This window comes from Entelurus aequoreus, linkage group LG14 (assembly GCF_033978785.1).
Source record: "Entelurus aequoreus isolate RoL-2023_Sb linkage group LG14, RoL_Eaeq_v1.1, whole genome shotgun sequence".
Classification (NCBI taxonomy): domain Eukaryota; kingdom Metazoa; phylum Chordata; class Actinopteri; order Syngnathiformes; family Syngnathidae; genus Entelurus; species Entelurus aequoreus.
Window position 1 is genome coordinate 57,212,836 of NC_084744.1, and position 17,520 is coordinate 57,230,355.

Genomic DNA, 17,520 nt, shown 5'->3' on the forward strand with positions numbered 1-17,520 from the left:
CAGCACGCTTTCCCAAAAGATTGCACTCCTTCTTTATTTGACTTTCTCCCCCCACCTGACCACAGCTGCTTCCAGAGGGAAGTGGGTCGTAAACAGCCTTGCCTTTGGTTACCAAACAGTTCAAAAGAAGAGGTCGTAAAATAGTTCAAAAAGAGTTCCATAAAATAGTTCAAAAAGACTTCGTACTATACTTCAAAAAGAGTTTGTCTGGAAATCGGGCAGATCCTGCCATCTGTCCGCTTTGAAGTCCTTGGGACAGAACAACATCCTTCTGTTGATTACCATACATGAAAGAACACAGGAACACCATTGTGTATACAAACGACGACTTACTGGTATCTCAGAGAACATTCCGACCCTTGATTAAACGGGTAGTTTTTGTTTATTGTATACTTCAAAAATATTGTCTTATTTCAGTTTCTGTATCTTTAATTTGTACGACTGTTGGCGTAAACACCCAATCTGAGTGTGTTAATTTCATTAAAAAAACACAATCATTTTCGATGTCTCAGGCAGTACTGCATCAAAAACTGGCATCGGTGTGTAAAGGATATCACCACAAGGGCTCAGGACCACTTCAGAAAACCACTGTCAGTAACCACAGTCGGTCGCTACATCTGTAAGTGGAAGTAAAAACTCTACTATGCAAAGCCAAAGCAATTTATCAACAACACCCAGAAACGTCGCGGGCTTCGGGTTTGTGCACTAATGAGGTTTTCTTTAGTGCATGTAAACGGACTGTTCCTGATCTACTGTACTTAATGTGCATGTGCTGAGGTCTAAGGGTTTCAGTCATCTGCAGACTGTTTGACGGTAATAAACTGTATAAAGGTAATAAACTGCTCAAGTTTCATGTCTTTATTTCAAGCATCCAGTCATCTAAATACAGTCTTCAATACATTTATAAAACATTTTATTCACATGACAAAAGTACATACATACATACATACATACACTTACAAAACTGACAACAAATATACACGACGTTAAACACTGATATCAAAGGAATATCATTTTTGGGAAACAAAAACGACAAACATTTCACGTTATAAAGGTAAAAAACACTAACTTAGAAAATGTGTAATGTTATTATTACATACAAACTGTAAAGAGAAAGTATTTTATAACTACAATTCTTTTTTTTTTTTTAAGGAATGGACCAATACAAAATAAAGTAGCATTAGCTTTTGGAATGAGAGTGAAAATATTTTTGTGCATTTCAGTCTTCCAGCTCAGTCCCAAATTGTTTTTTACTCAAATATTCCGGATATTGTTTGGACCCATAGACCAGCTTAAAAAAGGTGTTGGTGGTGGAGCGGACATTACAGTCTACTTGATGGGATGTGTGTATTCGATTCACATTCGTTCTTCATTTTCTTCTTATTTCTGCAAAAAAATAAATAAAAATAAATTAAAGCTTAAAAGTACAATACCGTAAATTCCGGACTTTAAGCCGCTACTTTTTTCCTACGCTCTGAACCCTGCGGCTTATAAAAATGGCGCGGCTGATTTGTGGATTTTTGTTCGGTGACGGCCATACTGCAAATATTTTAAGAAATATAAGCAAAGACACTGAAAAAGTGTATTTTTGTTTGTGCTATGGCGCCATCTTTTGGACGATATCGCTCACTGCAGAGTAAAATACCTCTGGCAACAAATGTGTGTTCCTACGTCCGGAAACAAACACGATTGTGTTCTAATCATGGCAGAGTTGGTAACAGACAACAACTATTTTTGGACTCATAAGGATTCAAATCAATATTTTTTTAAGCTGAATATACTGAGGAGGAACTACTGCTTCTAGAAGCGAGAACAAAGAGTGTGTGAAACGTTGACTTCAGGCAACAAATGTGTGTTCCTACGTCCGGAAACAAACACGATTGTGTTCTAATCATGGCAGAGTTGGTAACAGAAAACGACTATTTTTGGATACATGAGGATTCAAATCCTTATTTTTTTTAAGCTGAATATACTGAGGAAGAACTACTGCTTCTAGAAGCGAGAACAAAGAGATTCTGAAATTTTGACTTCTGGCAACAAATGTGTGTTCCTACGTCCGGAAACAAACACGATTGTGTTCTGATCATGGCAGAGTTGTTAAGAGACAACGACTATTTTTGGACACATGAGGATTCAAATCTTTATTTTTTTAAGCTGAATATACTGAGGAGGAACTACTGCTTCTAGAAGCGAGAACGAAGAGAGTGTGAAACTTCGACTTCTGGCAACAAATGTGTGTTTTTACGTCTGGAAACAAACACGATTGTGTTCTAATCATGGCAGAGTTGTTAACAGACAACGACTATTTTTTAGACACATGAGGATTAAAATCATTATTTTTTAAGCTGAATATACTGAGGAGGAACTACTGCTTCTAGAAGCGAAAACGAAGAGAGTGTGAAACGTTGACTTCTGGCAACAAATGTGTGTTCCTACGTCCGGAAACAACCATGATTGTGTTCTAATCATGGCAGAGTTGGTAACAGAAAACGACTATTTTTGGACACCTGAGGATTCAAATCCTTATTTTTTTTAAGCTGAACATACTGAGGAGGAACTACTGCTTCTAAAAGTGAGAACGAAGAGAGTGTGAAACGTTGACTTGTGGCAACAAATGTGTGTTCCTACGTCCGGAAACAAACACGATTGTGTTCTAATCATGGCAGAGTTGGTAACAGACAACGACAATTTTACACACATTTGGATTCAAATCTTAATTTTTTGAAGCTGAATATACTGAGGAGGAACTATTGCTTCTAGAAGCGAGAACGAAGAGATTGTGAAATTTTGACTTCTGGCAACAAATGTGTGTTTTTACGTCTAGAAACAAACACGATTGTGTTCTGATCACGGCAGAGTTGCTAACAGACTATTTTTGGACACATGGGGATTCAAATCCTTATTTTTTGAAGGTGAATATACTGAGGAGGACTAATTAGGAGCCTTTGTTTGTTTACTTACTACTAAAAGACAAGTTGTCTAGTATGTTCACTATTTTATTTAAGGACTAAATTGCAATAATAAACATATGTTTAATTTACCCTAAGATTTTTGGTTAAAATAAAGCCAATAATGCCATTTTCTGTTCCATCCCTTTCCAAAAATGCTTACCTGTTTCTCTCCACCTCCTCCGTCGTCTCCGGTAGCTCAGTCCCGCGGGTCTCGGGAAGCAGGAAGCTGAGACCAGCGCTGATCAATATGAGGACGCTGAAACTTACGGTGGGTATTGACCAGTGGTACATCGCCAACATGTTGATCAACGGAGCAATAAGACTGCCAACCCGGCACATGATGGTGCCCAAACCGAAGGCTGTTTGCCTGAAACAAGGACAAGTAGTAGAACTTCGGTCCGAGAATGTAATCTGAAGTTCCGTCAGCATTTTTGTACAAACCCTAAAACCAGTGAAATTGGCACGTTCGAACTGGAAAACATTGTTATTTTTGGCAAATATTAGCTCATTTGGAATTTGATGCCTGCAACATGTTTCAAAAAAGCTGGCACAAGTGGCAAAAAAGACTGAGAAAGTTGTGGAATGCTCATCAAACACTTATTTGGAACATCCCACAGGTGAACGGGCTAATTTGGAACAGGTGGGTGCCATGAAATGCTCAGTCATTCACAAACAAGGACGGGCGAGGGTCACCACTTTGTCAACAAATGCGTGAGCAAATTGTCCAACAGTTTAACAACAACATTTCCCAACCAACAATTGTAAGGAATTTAGGGATTTCACCATCATTTCACCATAATATTATCAAAAAGGTTCAGAGAATCTGCAGAAATCACTGCACATAAGCGATGATATCACAGACCTTGGATCCCTCAGGCGGCACTGCATCAAAAAGCGACATCAGTGTGTAAAGGATATCACCACTGAAAACTTCAGAAAACCACTGTCAGTAACTACAGTTGGTCGCCACAACTGTAAAGTGCAAGTTAAAACTCTACTATGCAAAGCCAAAGCCATTTATCAACAACACCCAGAAACGCCGCCGGCTTCGCTGGGCCTGAGCTCATCTCAGATGGACTGATGCAAAGTGGAAAAGTGTTCCGTGGTCTGACGAGTCTACATTTCAAATTGCTTTTGGAAACTGTGGACCAAAGAGGAAAAGAACCATCCGGATTGTTCTAGGCGCAAAGTTGAAAAGCCAGCATCAGTGATGGTATGGGGGTGTATTAGTGCCCAAGACATGGGTAACTTACACATCTGTGAAGGCGCCATTAATGCTGAAAGGTACCTACAGGTTTTGGAGCAACATGTGTTGCCATCCAAGCAACGTTATCATGACCGCCCCTGCTTATTTCAGCAAGACAATGCCAAGCCACGTGTTACAACAGCGTGGCTTCATAGTAAAAGAGAGCGGGTACTAGACTGGCCTTTTTTTGCAATGTGTTGCTGCCATTAAATTCTAAGTTAATGATAATTTGCAAAATAAAATGAAGTTTATTAGTGTGAACATTAAATATATTGTCTTTGCAGTCTATTCAATTGAATATAAGTTGAAAAGGATTTGGCAAATTCTGCTTTTATTTACGATTTACACAACGCGCCAACTTCACTGGTTTTGGGTTTTGTATTTGTATTTGGGTGTTGCCTTGTGCAACTCCAGGAAAATACATGCAGTGTTCATGGGGGAGGGTCTTACCGACAAGACGTTGGGAATAACTCCTGAAGATAAACATTGCATATGCTTAGCGCCCAGAAGAAGGTGAAGCGTCCTAACGTTGCCAGTGTGGTCACGGCAACGGCATTTCCTTGAACAGAAGAAGGCATCATCACAAAACTGAACGCATCATAGTTAGCCACCTCAGTACAATTCATAAAGTCATCTGCTGAGTGGGTGGAGCTACTGGGAGGAGTCCCTTGTTGGGTTAGCGATGCTACTGTACTAAACAAAAATTTAGGATCATTTTTGTTGAGGTGGATGAGATTTGAGTAATATTTAGCTTTAGCTGAGGTAAGCATGCGTTTATAAGTTATTAAACTATCACTCCATGCTTGATGGAAAACCTCAAGTTTAGTCGCACGCCATTTGCGTTCCAGCTTTCTACATGATCATTTCTGGGCTTTAGTTTCTTGTGTAAACCATGGGGTACGCCTTTTAGGGGCCCTTTTTAGCTTTAGCGGTGCTACACTATCAATGGTGTCGCGCAGGGCGTCGTTAAAGTTGTTAGTGAGGTTATCAATAGAGCCCACATAATTTGGGAAGGGTGCCATTACCGAAGGCAGTAGGTCAGTAAGAGTCGTCGTTGTGGCAGCATTAATGTTGCAACTGCTATAGTAGTTATTATTATTATTATTAGTTTGTTGACAATGAGTCAGAACTTCGAATTTTATAAGGTAATGATCGGACATTACTTTAGTGTACGGGAGTATCGTAACTTTAGAGGTGGTGACACCCCTGACAAACACTAGATCTATCGTATTACCGTTGCGATGCGTGGGTTCATTTATTATTTGTGTAAGACCACAGCTATCAATTATAGTCTGGAGCGCCACGCATGGAGGGTCCGATGGGGTATTCATATGGATATTAAAGTCCCCCATTATGATTATATTGTCGGCGTGCGTCACTAGATCAGCAACAAACTGAAAATTCACTGATGAAGTCCGAATAGGGCCCAGGGCGGCGGTAGATAACAGCCAGGTGGAGAGGCAGCGGTGTGACAAACCTCATAGTGAGCACCTCAAACGAGTTATATTTATTATTTAGGTTAGGTGTAAAATTATAGTTTTCATTGTATATTAGTGCGACACCCCCTCCCCTTTTAAGAGGACGGGCAACATGTGCATTCGTATAGTTAGGAGGAGATGCCTCATTTAGCGCAAAAAAATCGTCTAGTTTGAGCCAGGTCTCGGAGAGACCAACGACGTCAAGTTTGTTGTCTCTAATGACCTCATTAACTAATAACGTTTTGGAAGATAATGATCTTATGTTTAAAAAAGCCCATATTATAGGTAGTGGGCTGTTTTGAGGATTGTTTGTTGAAATTATCCGAAGTAGCAATATTAATAATGTTGCGTTTATTATGCGTAGTGCACTTTAAATAGTTTCGACCATATCTAGGAATTGATACGACGGGAATTTTCAGATTGTTTGCTTGATGCTGCGATAAACTGAACGCATTATAGTTAGCCACCTCAGTATAAGAGGCTTTAGAAATGGACAAACAGACATTTTTTCATGCTAAGTGCAAAAAAAACACACTAACTTATTGACCCTATTGTAAACAAACCCTCTCAATTAAGGCCCAAGCTGTTTGTTTACATGCTTTTTTTTATTTCTCTTTGCTATTTGGGCTTATTGGACCCTAATTAGAATAAAAACTAAGAATCATCTTTTGGTATGATGTACTTAGTCCATAAGTACACAAACGTGTACTTCATGTTTAGTGACATGCTAATTCTTATTTTTACACTTTTTTTTCTCCAAATTCCATTGTATATTATACTCTTCTGACACCACCAGATGGCAGTATAAGTGTCCACATAAGTGGCCACAAGACCCCAATTCAGTAGTGTACACAATTCTGGAAATAAGAGCTAAAAGGTGCTGTCCACGCATGTGGCCAAGTAAGGCTTTTAAGCCTCTTAAGCATGACAGTGATCACTAGTTTTTTGTATTTTGTGTCATTTCCTGTCCAGCACTCCTATTTTTTCGTTCCGTTAGCCTCCATTTACCCACTAAAAGAAATTGGGTTAAAAAATAACCCAATTTCAACCCAACTGCTGGTTCAGAAAAGGACAAACCCCTTATTTGAGTTATTTTAACTCAACATTTTGGGTTAATGTTTTTCAACCCAACTTTTGCGTTGAATTATTTAACCCAAAAGTTGAGTTATGCTAACTCAACGTTGGGTGATTTTAAATAACATTAATGAGATTAATCCATAATATTCCCTTAAAAAAAAAAAGCAACTTTTTGATTAAAAAAAAGCCTTTTACCCAAAAATGCATTACTCGTTGAAAAACAACCCAAAAATGCTTCTTAATTTTGAAAACCCAGAAATGTGGTTAAAATAATACCATTGTAACCCAAAAATAGATTGCTATTCACAAAAATAACTTCAAAATGTAACCCAACACTAGCAACCCATAAATTGGGTTATCAAAATAACCCAGTATTTTTTTGTGTGTGCCTTCCTGGTCTGAGCGCTGGCTCCCTCGCCTATCCCTGGTGGCCAATCAGGATGCTTCTTATACCAGCTGTTTTACTTTCTATGCTCTTTGTGCACTTCACAGCTGCACGTCCTTGTTTTTTGTGTCATCTGCGGTCTTACTGCACCTGCCTACCATCCCTGCATCCTGGGGTCCATACATACAGTACAGACCAGAACGATGCAATGATGTGGACAAAAGGTTTTTGTTTACTTTTTTTAATTTTTTAGGACAACTGCAAAAACACCCAATATGGGGCCAAAGAAAGTTGTGACTCAAAAGCACATTGATAAAGAAGGTTCAGTTCAGTTTATTTCGAACATGCATACGATACAATTTAATGCAAAACTCGTACCAAAGTACAAAGACACCACTTCATTTTATTGACACAATTATTGCATTGTTTTATTCTTCAAAACTCTAATTATTCTCTCCAAAATGTGTTTTGGGTGTCTTGTGCGGATTAATTTAATTGACATTGTTACTTATGGGAAAAATTGTTTAACATTTTTATTTTATCAAATTTATTGATATTATTATTAATATTACTCTAACTATTTTATGTTTTTATTTATATAGCACTTTGTTATTAATATATATATATATATATTATTAAAAAGTTTTATATTGAAGTGAATTAATTAATTCATATTATGTTTTGCATATGGTGAATGTTTATATTCATCTTAGAGAAAGCAAACCACCAGGTTGAATTAAATAGTGGTACTTCAGTTTGAGCACATAATAAGATAAGGCTCCTTAGTTTGATATTCGCAGGTGGATTGGAACGAGGCCCTAATTGGGACTTTGGAATGCAAACGTGATAGCCCTATCCTTGAGAAGAGACTACTGCGCTCTCCTGTCTTAGCACACACACAGAGACAGGAAGGAGGAATATAAAAACTGATGGTTTGGCTTCTCCAAGTTAAAGTTAAAGTCCCAACGATGGTCACACACACACACTAGGTGTGGTGAAATTATCCTCTGCATTTGACCCATCCCCTTGTTCCACCCCCTGGGAGGTGAGGGGAGCAGTGAGCAGCAGCGGTGGCCGCGCTCGGGAATTATTTTGGTGATTTAACCCCCAATTCCAACCCTTGATGCTGAGTGCCAAGCAGGGAGGTAATGGCTCCCATTTTTATAGTCTTTGGTATGACTCGGCTGGGGTTTGAACTCACAACCTTCCAGTCTCAGGGCGGACACTCTAACCACAAGGCCACTGAGCAGGTTAGTTAGTTAGCAAGTTAGGAGTGACTAATTTTTTCTGACCTGACCTCCTCCAGGTACTGCAGTCCTGTATAATGACGCTTGCTTGTAATAAAGCAACGTTTAGGTTAGTTAGTTAGCAAGTTAGGAGTGACTCATTTTTTCTGACCTGACCTCCTCCAGGTACTGCAGTCCTGTTTAATGACGCTCACTTGTAATAAAGCAACTTTTAGGTTAGTTAGTTAGTTAGCAAATTAGGAGTGACTCATTTTTCTGACCTGACCTCCTCCAGGTACTGCAGTCCTGTATAATGACGCTCACTTGTAATAAAGCAACTTTTAGGTTTCTTAGTTAGCAAGTTAGGAGTGCCTAATTTTTTCTGACCCGACCTCCTCCAGGTACTGCAGCCCTGTTTAATGATGCTCGCTTGTAATAAAGCAACTTTTAGGTTAGTAAGTTAGCAAGTTAGGAGTGCCTCATTTTTCTGACCTGACCTCCTCCTGGTACTACAGTCCTGTATACTGACGCTTGCTTGTAATAAAGCAACTTTTAGGTTAGTTAGTTAGCCAGTTAGGAGTGCCTCATTTTTCTGACCTGACCTCCTCCAGGTACTGCAGTCCTGTATAATGACACTCGCTTGTAATAAAGCAACTTTTAGGTTAGTTAGTTAGCAAGTTAGGAGTGCCTCATTTTTCTGACCTGACCTCCTCCAGGTACTGCAGTCCTGTATAATGACACTCGCTTGTAATAAAGCAACTTTTAGGTTAGTTAGTTAGCAAGTTAGGAGTGTCTCATTTTTCTGACCTGACCTCCTCCAGGTACTGCAGTCCTGTTTAATGACGCTCACTTGTAATAAAGCAACTTTTAGGTTAGTTAGTTAGTTAGAAAATTAGGAGTGACTCATTTTTCTGACCTGACCTCCTCCAGGTACTGCAGCCCTGTTTAATGATGCTCGCTTGTAATAAAGCAACTTTTAGGTTTCTTAGTTAGCAAGTTAGGAGTGCCTAATTTTTTCTGACCCGACCTCCTCCAGGTACTGCAGCCCTGTTTAATGATGCTCGCTTGTAATAAAGCAACTTTTAGGTTAGTTAGTTAGTTAGCAAATTAGGAGTGAATAATTTTTCTGACCTGACCTCCTCCAGGTACTGCAGCCCTGTATAATGACGCTCGCTTGTAATAAAGCCACTTTTATGTTAGTTAGTTAGCTAGTTAGGAGTGCCTAATTTTTTCTGACCTGACCTCCTCCAGGTACTGCAGCCCTGTTTAATGATGCTCGCTTGTAATAAAGCAACTTTTAGGTTTCTTAGTTAGCAAGTTAGGAGTGCCTAATTTTTTCTGACCCGACCTCCTCCAGGTACTGCAGCCCTGTTTAATGATGCTCGCTTGTAATAAAGCAACTTTTAGGTTAGTTAGTTAGTTAGCAAATTAGGAGTGAATAATTTTTCTGACCTGACCTCCTCCAGGTACTGACCTCCTCCAGGTACTGCAGCCCTGTATAATGACGCTCGCTTGTAATAAAGCCACTTTTATGTTAGTTAGTTAGCAAGTTAGGAGTGCCTAATTTTTTCTGACCTGACCTCCTCCAGGTACTGCAGTCCTGTATAATGACATTCGCTTGTACGAAAGCAACTTTTAGTTCAGTAAAGCGTCTCCGGCGTCTCTTTTGATCAATATAATTTTTTGTAGATTACATTTTTAGAATTTTTTTCAGAAAAAATGTACTCTTTTTTTAAATGTTTGTTCTTTCTAACTATAGTATAACTTCACTGCAAATTGATCGCACCTGTAGAGGTGTGTTGCCATGGTTGTCAGAGGCTACGAAGTCCAATAATGTAATTAGCATAAAATTGTGATAAAACAGTGTCAGGGCCTGAAGAAAAGTATGTATTTTTTTCATATGGTAGCAGACACAAATATAACGTTTAAATGGGGGCTGCCTTACCTTGATTGAACACGAGCATCAGGATACACAAGAGCCCCCCAACCAGAAGTGTGGAGATGAAGGATATTCTTCTCCCCACGGCTTCCAGCAGCCACATACAAAGTATCTGAGCCGGCATCTCAGTCAGACCAAAGAACATCTGCGTCATGAAAACGTCCAAGCCAAAGTTCCCCACATTGAAGGTGATGCAAAAGTAGCCAATGTTCACTGAGAACCTAAAAAAGAGAACGAGTCATGACCATTATTATTATTTTCAGTCATCATATAGTTGTGTAATGTAACTTACCATATGAATACTACGATAAAGAAATACTTCTTTAGCAAAGATGACTGAAAAAGTATTAAAATGCCACTCTTTCTGTCGATTTTATTCACAACAACCTGCAACACAAAAGCAACATGTTAAATTATATATTGAACTCAAATATCTAAAACTTTTACTGTACACACAAAATACCTATTCCTCTCAAATATTGTTCACAAATCTGTCTAAATCTGTGTTAGTGAGCATTTCTTTTTTGCCGAGAAATTCCATCCCACCTCTCAGGTGTGACGTATCAAGATGCTGATTGCAGGAATGTCCACCAGAGTTGTTGCCAGTGAATAGAATGTTTATTTATCTACCAAAAGCCGTCTCCAAAGCCATTTCAGGGTATTTGGCAGTACATCCAACCGGCCTCACAATCGCTGACCATGTGTAACCACGCCAGCCCAGGACCTCCACTTCCAACAGGTGCTTTAACAATTGGTTTGCATAACCAAAGAATTTCTGCACAAAAACTGTGAGAAACCGTCTCAGGGAATCTCGTCTGCATGCTCGTCGTCCTCAACAGGGTCTCGACCTGACTGCAGTTCGTCCTCGTTACCGACTTGAGTGGGAAAATGCTCACATTCGATGGTGTCTGGCACGTTGGAAAGGTGTTCTTAACACGGATGAATCCCGGTTTTCAGTGTTCAGGACAGATGGCGGACAGTGTGTGTGGTGTCGTGTGGGAGAGCGGTTTGCTGATGTCAACGTTGTGAATCGTGTGGTCCTTGGCAAAGCAGAAATGCTCACTAACACAGATTTACACGGATTTGTGAACAATATCTGAAAGCAATAGGTCTTTTGTGTGTATAGTAAAGGTTGTAGATCTTTGAGTTCAGCTCATGAAAAATGGGAGCAAAAACAATAGTGTTTATTTTTTATTCAGTATATTTATTAGCTGTAGTTTTAAGTAACAGCTAACATTACCAGGTGTGCGTTGCAATGCCCATCAGACAACACAATATATGTTGATGGGCATTACATACATTTAAAGGGGCCCTATTCAACAGTTCCAGATTTTGAAGTATGTGTCTAAAATGTAGTGCTTCATGATGTGGAAGAGACAATTTTTATGCCACTCCAGATCTAACTTTCTTGACAGGTCGGGCACGAGAACTTCGCAAGATCTCTACAAGATCTCAAAACCTTTGATTACCTCCAGTAGGCTGGTTGTTTGTCAAAAATGCTTCTCGTTTCTCAAGGAACAAGACCAAAGTAGGTGAGGAAGAAAACGATATATATCTGATATGTATGCATATATATCAAGTCTGTCCGAGGAAACTTTACTCATGAGATAATTTTTACTTAACACAACATTTTGGTCTACTTCAAAGCTGGTAATCAGATCCTAAGGTACCTCAAAAACCGGACAGGCACCACATACCGAGAAAAACAATCTGGTGTATGCCGCCCAGTGCAGAGACGTATGCTCTGATTTATACAAATCAAGCAGTCATCGTCTCAACATCCATCCATCCATATTCTTCCGCTTATCCGAGGTCGGGTCGTGCTGGCAACAGCCTAAGCAGGGAAGCCAAGACTTCCCTCTCCCCAGCCACTTCGTCCAGCTCCCCCTGGAGGATCCCGAGGCGTTCCCAGGCCAGCCGGGAGACATAGTCTTCCCAACGTGTCCTGGGTCTTCCCCGTGGCCTCCTACCGGTCGGACGGGCCCTAAACACCTCCCTAGGGAGGCGTTCGGGTGGCATCATAACCAGATGCCCGAACCACCTCATCTGGCTCCTTTCGATGTGGAGGAGCAGCGGCTTTACCTCCTGGATGGCAGAGCTTCTCACCCTATCTCTAAGGGAGAGCCCCGCCACCCGGCGGAGGAAACTCATTTCGGCCGCTTGTACCCGTGATCTTGTCCTTTCGGTCATAACCCAAAGCTCATGACCATAGGTGAGGATGGGAACGTAGATCGACTGGTAAATTGAGAGCTTTGCCTTCCGACTCAGCTCCTTCTTCACCACAACGGATCAATACAGTGGCCGCATTACTGAAGACGCCGCACCGATCTTCCTGTCAATCTCACGATCCACTCTTGAACAAGACTCCGAGGTACTTGAACAAGATCTCTTCTCCAACCCAGAGATGGCACTCCACTGTTTTCCTGGCGAGAACCATGGACTCGGACTCGTCTCAACACAGACAAGCTAACTTATCAGGTTCTGAGAAACAGCGCTGTTTTAATGAAATAAATATTCTGGACGGAGAAGACAGACGGTTGGAAAGGAGAGTGAGGATGGGTGTAAGTCGGTATTAGGTAAAAATTACGGGATACAGGATACAGTAGCTACATACAGCGTAATGATGTGACGTCAGTCAATGCTACGCAACGCTACATTCTAAAATCTTGCCTCAAAACACAAAGAGATATGTGGTCCTAATTCATAACTGGAATCAAACAGGGAAGCAGTGAGTATTATGACCACGACACTGTGTAAGAAGCAGCTGTGTGCGCGGCTATCCGGTGTCGCTAGCTGTGACACTGGCTGCTATATTTAGCATCGAGAGTCAGTCAATTCAGCCTCAACTTGAAGCAAGGTGAATCCAGGTTAATATAGTGTTTATTATGTAGGCGGGGCTTAGATAAACACTTTGACTGGCATCTAGTTGGGGTCACCCAACAGCCTACTGCAGCGCAACAGTAAAGAGCCAGACTACGACTCCTACACCATCATTATAATTGATAACATTCTGTCTTTCAAAATGCCTTTAATAAGCGTGTGAGGTAATTTTAGGGCCTTGTGTTCGGATCTAGGATTTAGCTTATTAGCTGCCAAGGGGCGGTCTGGAGGGGTAGCATCGAGCCGTTTATGAAAAATTTAAATCTTTATGGGCATATCAATTACTCATGTAGTTTCGCTTGTTGCTGATGTCCAGAGAACAACCTTATCATATAGCGAGGATCTACTTTATATGTAATATCCAAGTCTTCTTTACTCTTAGCGAACACAACCGATTGAGGGGTTGTGTCTGGTCATGACTAAAGCCAACCCTACACCTCTGACCGATGGCGTTGGTCAGGGAGACGGCTGCGGAATGTTGGCATCCAATATCATTCTAAAAATCGCCAAAATGAGCAGGGTAGGGCCCCTTTAACAACTTTCCTACAACGAAAATATTTATAAATATTTCTGTAATTGAGGCCTCTAAAATGTTACTGCAGCTTTTGTACCTTTTCCAGGTGAGAGTCAGTGAAGGTGCGTTTATTGACAGCTGCCGCTTTAGACAGCAACTCTTTAGCTTCTTCTGTCCTCCCTCTGCCCAACAACCACCTGGCGGACTCTGGAAGGAACCTGGCCGTTTACAAGGACATGATGTAAGAAGAACAGGGAAGTTAAGATCCACAAATGGATAATCGGTTGATTCTTACCAGATATAAATACAAACGACGGCTTGTGGAACTGCACTGATGAGTTGAGCTAGTCTCCAGTCTCGAATGGCATAGATCAGACCAGCAAGGATGGCCTTTCCAGCTGCTCCACAGAGTTGAATTATGCAAGCTCCCCATGATCTTTTGGAAGGACCAATCCACTCTGTGGCTACAATAACAAAACAATGATACAGATATATTTATAAATTCATATTATCCTTTTTCCTGGCCGATTCATTCACCAGATATCACTCCCTGAACATCTTTTTATGAGGTTATGCTAAAGATATTGCATATCAAACTGATACTGATACAAGATTACGGATAACATTGATGAGGCTACAGCAAACAAGGGAAGAAATCTTGACATGCTTCATATATGCTTAATACATTTTTTAGTCTGGCTCTCAACGAAGGCGGACATTTCCCTTCCCTATCCCTTATCTCTGCTGCGTTTGCTTCTTTGTCTCGTCTTGTCTTAACTTTCTTGGTGCCTCTTTTTGCACTGCTCTCCAAAATCTAAACAATGGAATTGATCAACAATCGGGGTTCGGGGGAAACTGTTTGTCCTGATGGAACATTTGCCGCTGGAAACACCATGAACTCTCGGGAGAAGTGCAAAGTCCTGTGCCTGGAAATTTTTTTAGTAGAGGACGTTAAAGACATCTACCTATTCTGAATCATGATAACAAGACAATTGCTGAATGGAGTAAGGGTTTCCCTAGTGTATTGACAAATTCGGAAGATACCGTTGAAGGTACCACAAAGGGTTGATGGGATGGGCAGAGCTGTGGGCACTCAGACTATTGTGGTTTCTGAACTAAATCACAAACTGGATAACATTTCGGAGAAACAAAATTATGATCGATTTGAGTGACAGAACAGACAACTAGAGCAAACAAACTATTGGAACACATCTAATCTCCCTAAACAAAACAATCTTTATTTACAATTCGGCTTCCTCTCTACTGGCGTTGGCTAGGTCATGCTGTAAACACACCTAGTGAGAACATTGCAGCTCTGAAATCTGACTCTGTTGGGTGAGACCTTGAACGCCTTCATAGCAACCAGCTATGTCATCGTAATGTCACTCCGCGGAATGAGGCAAAAGGCTGCGACGATGAACGGAGCGACTTCCAGGCTTATGTACTCGCATGGAGCAGGGCCCCTGGTGGCTGCAGCTTCAGGCCGGATGCTCCACCGTTGCAAGTCTGGAGTTTAGTATGTCGTAATTTGTACTTATGTCGCTTGAGGTTTTTTTTTCTGGTCTCATACTGACACGCCTGTCCCTGGTTGCCATTCAGGATGCCCTAAAAGAACAGGGCTTATTTTCTGCACTTGCCTGATGTCTCGGCATGTCTGGGTCCAGGACAAACACCATAACGTTAAATGGAGCAAATACTTTAACATCTAATTTACTCACTTACGCCTAGTACCTCTTCTGGGGCATAGGCCGTCAACAAGTGATCTCCAGGCATTTCTGTCTTCGGCCGTTCTCTCCAGTTGGGTCCCGGTCATCTTAATGCTCTTCGTGTTGCCAGGTGTTTCTGGGACGGCCCCTTTTCCGCTTGCCCTGTGGGTTCCATATTAGGGCTCGTCTAGTAATGGTATTTGTGGGCTTACGCAGAGTGTGGCCTTTCCAGCGCCATCTGCGTTTCTTAATTTCCACTTCCGCGGGAAGCTGATTTGTTCTTTGCCAGAGTTCAGTATTGCTGATGGTGTCTGGCCATCGGATGTGGAGAATCTTCCGTTAGTGAATACCTGCACTTTTTTGACGGTGTCAGCTGTGGTTCTCCAGGTCTCTGCTCCATATAAGAGGACTGCTGTGATGTTGGAGTTAAAGAATCTGACTTTGGTGTTGAGGGTCAGTTCTTTCGAGATTGACAGAGGCAGATGATTACATATATCCATATTTGTGTGTTACTTCTTTACTTTCATAGTCATATTACAAATAGCTAATGTTCCATATTGTACTCTTTTCCCTTTTCTCATCATCTCATGAAAGTGTGCTTACATTGTGGGGCCACCTGGAGCTAGGAGGCAGAGAGGAGGAATCCTCCCTGCTTCCCTTCTCAGGCCGACTCTAGATAAGAAACACAATGGACATCTGTAGTCATTTCTGTAAGGTGGGGGCGAGGAACAACGAAAGTGGGGGCGAGAGACAGAGGAGCGAGGGCAACGCTGGCGTAGGGGAGTGGGGGGCGATCGATCTTAGCTGTGCTAGTGAACGCTTCTGTACTGGATTGGTCTCACGTTTATTTTCAAAGCTTTGAAAATAAATCACAAAATACCGATTCTGTCTGGTGGTCAAATTTGAGCTCAGCTTATGTCATCAAAAGAACTTGGGAGTGACCAGAAACCTAAATTCCCTGGAGGAACATCTGGTCGGACGCAACAAGATCCAAATGTTACGCAGTTGGGTAAACGCAACACGTGCCTTCCTGATTCGTGCTTTTGTGTCAGCGTCTTAACATTTACTCTACATTTTTGTATTTTTTTCCACAGATAGGCCCATCTATTGTGATAAATTGTAAAGGTACTTTATGTAAACCCTGTACTATTTCAAAATATCCATGAAGCATCAATGAAAGTGAAACATTTCCAATTTGAGTAGATATGAATGCAAATTGATGTCTTATTAGCTGTCTTAATCTGAGTTCCCATTATACTGCAATAACAAAATACAAGCTAATGCAGGACTTTACCTAATATGATCGCGTTTAGCCGAAAACCTCCGCTGCCAACGCCGGCCAAAAACAGGGAGAGCAGAAATAGTCCGTAGTATGGGCACAAAGCAGTGACGACAGTAAAAATGAGGGAAAAAACCATCGGAATTTGAGCCGCTCGTTTACGACCAATCCTGGAGAAAACAAGTGAGGTTAGAATTAGACTCAATTGTGAGGAAAACAACGAAACATCCAACACTTACGATTCAGCCACTGGTCCAAATAAGAGACAACCCAGCAGAACGCCCATCATACTTACTGATTGTGCCAGTTGAGGTAAATGAGCCCGATCACATACCAGATCAAACTACAAGCACAACAAAAAGGAATTTAAAAAATGCAATTTTAGGTAAAAGTATTAAGAGTCTGTACTTACATCAGTGACTATGGTGGCAGTATAAAGTTCACTGTTGTACACCCAACCATTTTGGCACACCGTGGTGTCGTTGAGTCCGTGTTCCCGGATGGTCCCGATGTCCCAGTCCACCGGAACAAACATGCGACACCTGCTGAAAGAACCGTCCTGCTCCAGAGGAACGGTCAGGTTCAGCTGCTCCTCCGAGGTCAGGTTAGCGTCGGCCTTCAGGATCCAGTCCGTGTTGCAATGCCGCTCCGGGTCCAACTGGATAAAAAGTAAGCAGGCGAATGTGAAAGTAATGATTGTACTCGGGAAAGAAACTGCGCAGATTAGGAGCTTCTGGAAGGTTCCAAACTCTCCAATGTTCCTAAGGATCTCCCCAAAGTCGGCCATGTTCAGACAGTAGAGCCAACTCAGTTGAAATGCGGCCCCATGATGACTTTTA

General features: G+C 41.3%; 1 protein-coding gene across 1 annotated transcript; it reads right to left on the minus strand.

Moving 5' to 3' along the window:
- Window positions 1-890: 890 nt before the first annotated feature.
- Window positions 891-17,468, minus strand: LOC133665458 (solute carrier family 22 member 13-like). Its single transcript, XM_062070758.1, has 10 exons — window positions 17,094-17,468; window positions 16,921-17,024; window positions 16,697-16,851; window positions 13,992-14,160; window positions 13,794-13,914; window positions 10,595-10,689; window positions 10,309-10,523; window positions 4,648-4,756; window positions 3,112-3,318; window positions 891-1,386 (listed from the first exon to the last, which is right to left on the minus strand). Exons 1-10 carry the CDS (start codon window positions 17,466-17,468, stop codon window positions 1,323-1,325), a joined length of 1,614 nt encoding a protein of 537 aa, XP_061926742.1. The 3' UTR covers window positions 891-1,322.
- Between the last annotated feature and the right edge of the window lie 52 nt (window positions 17,469-17,520).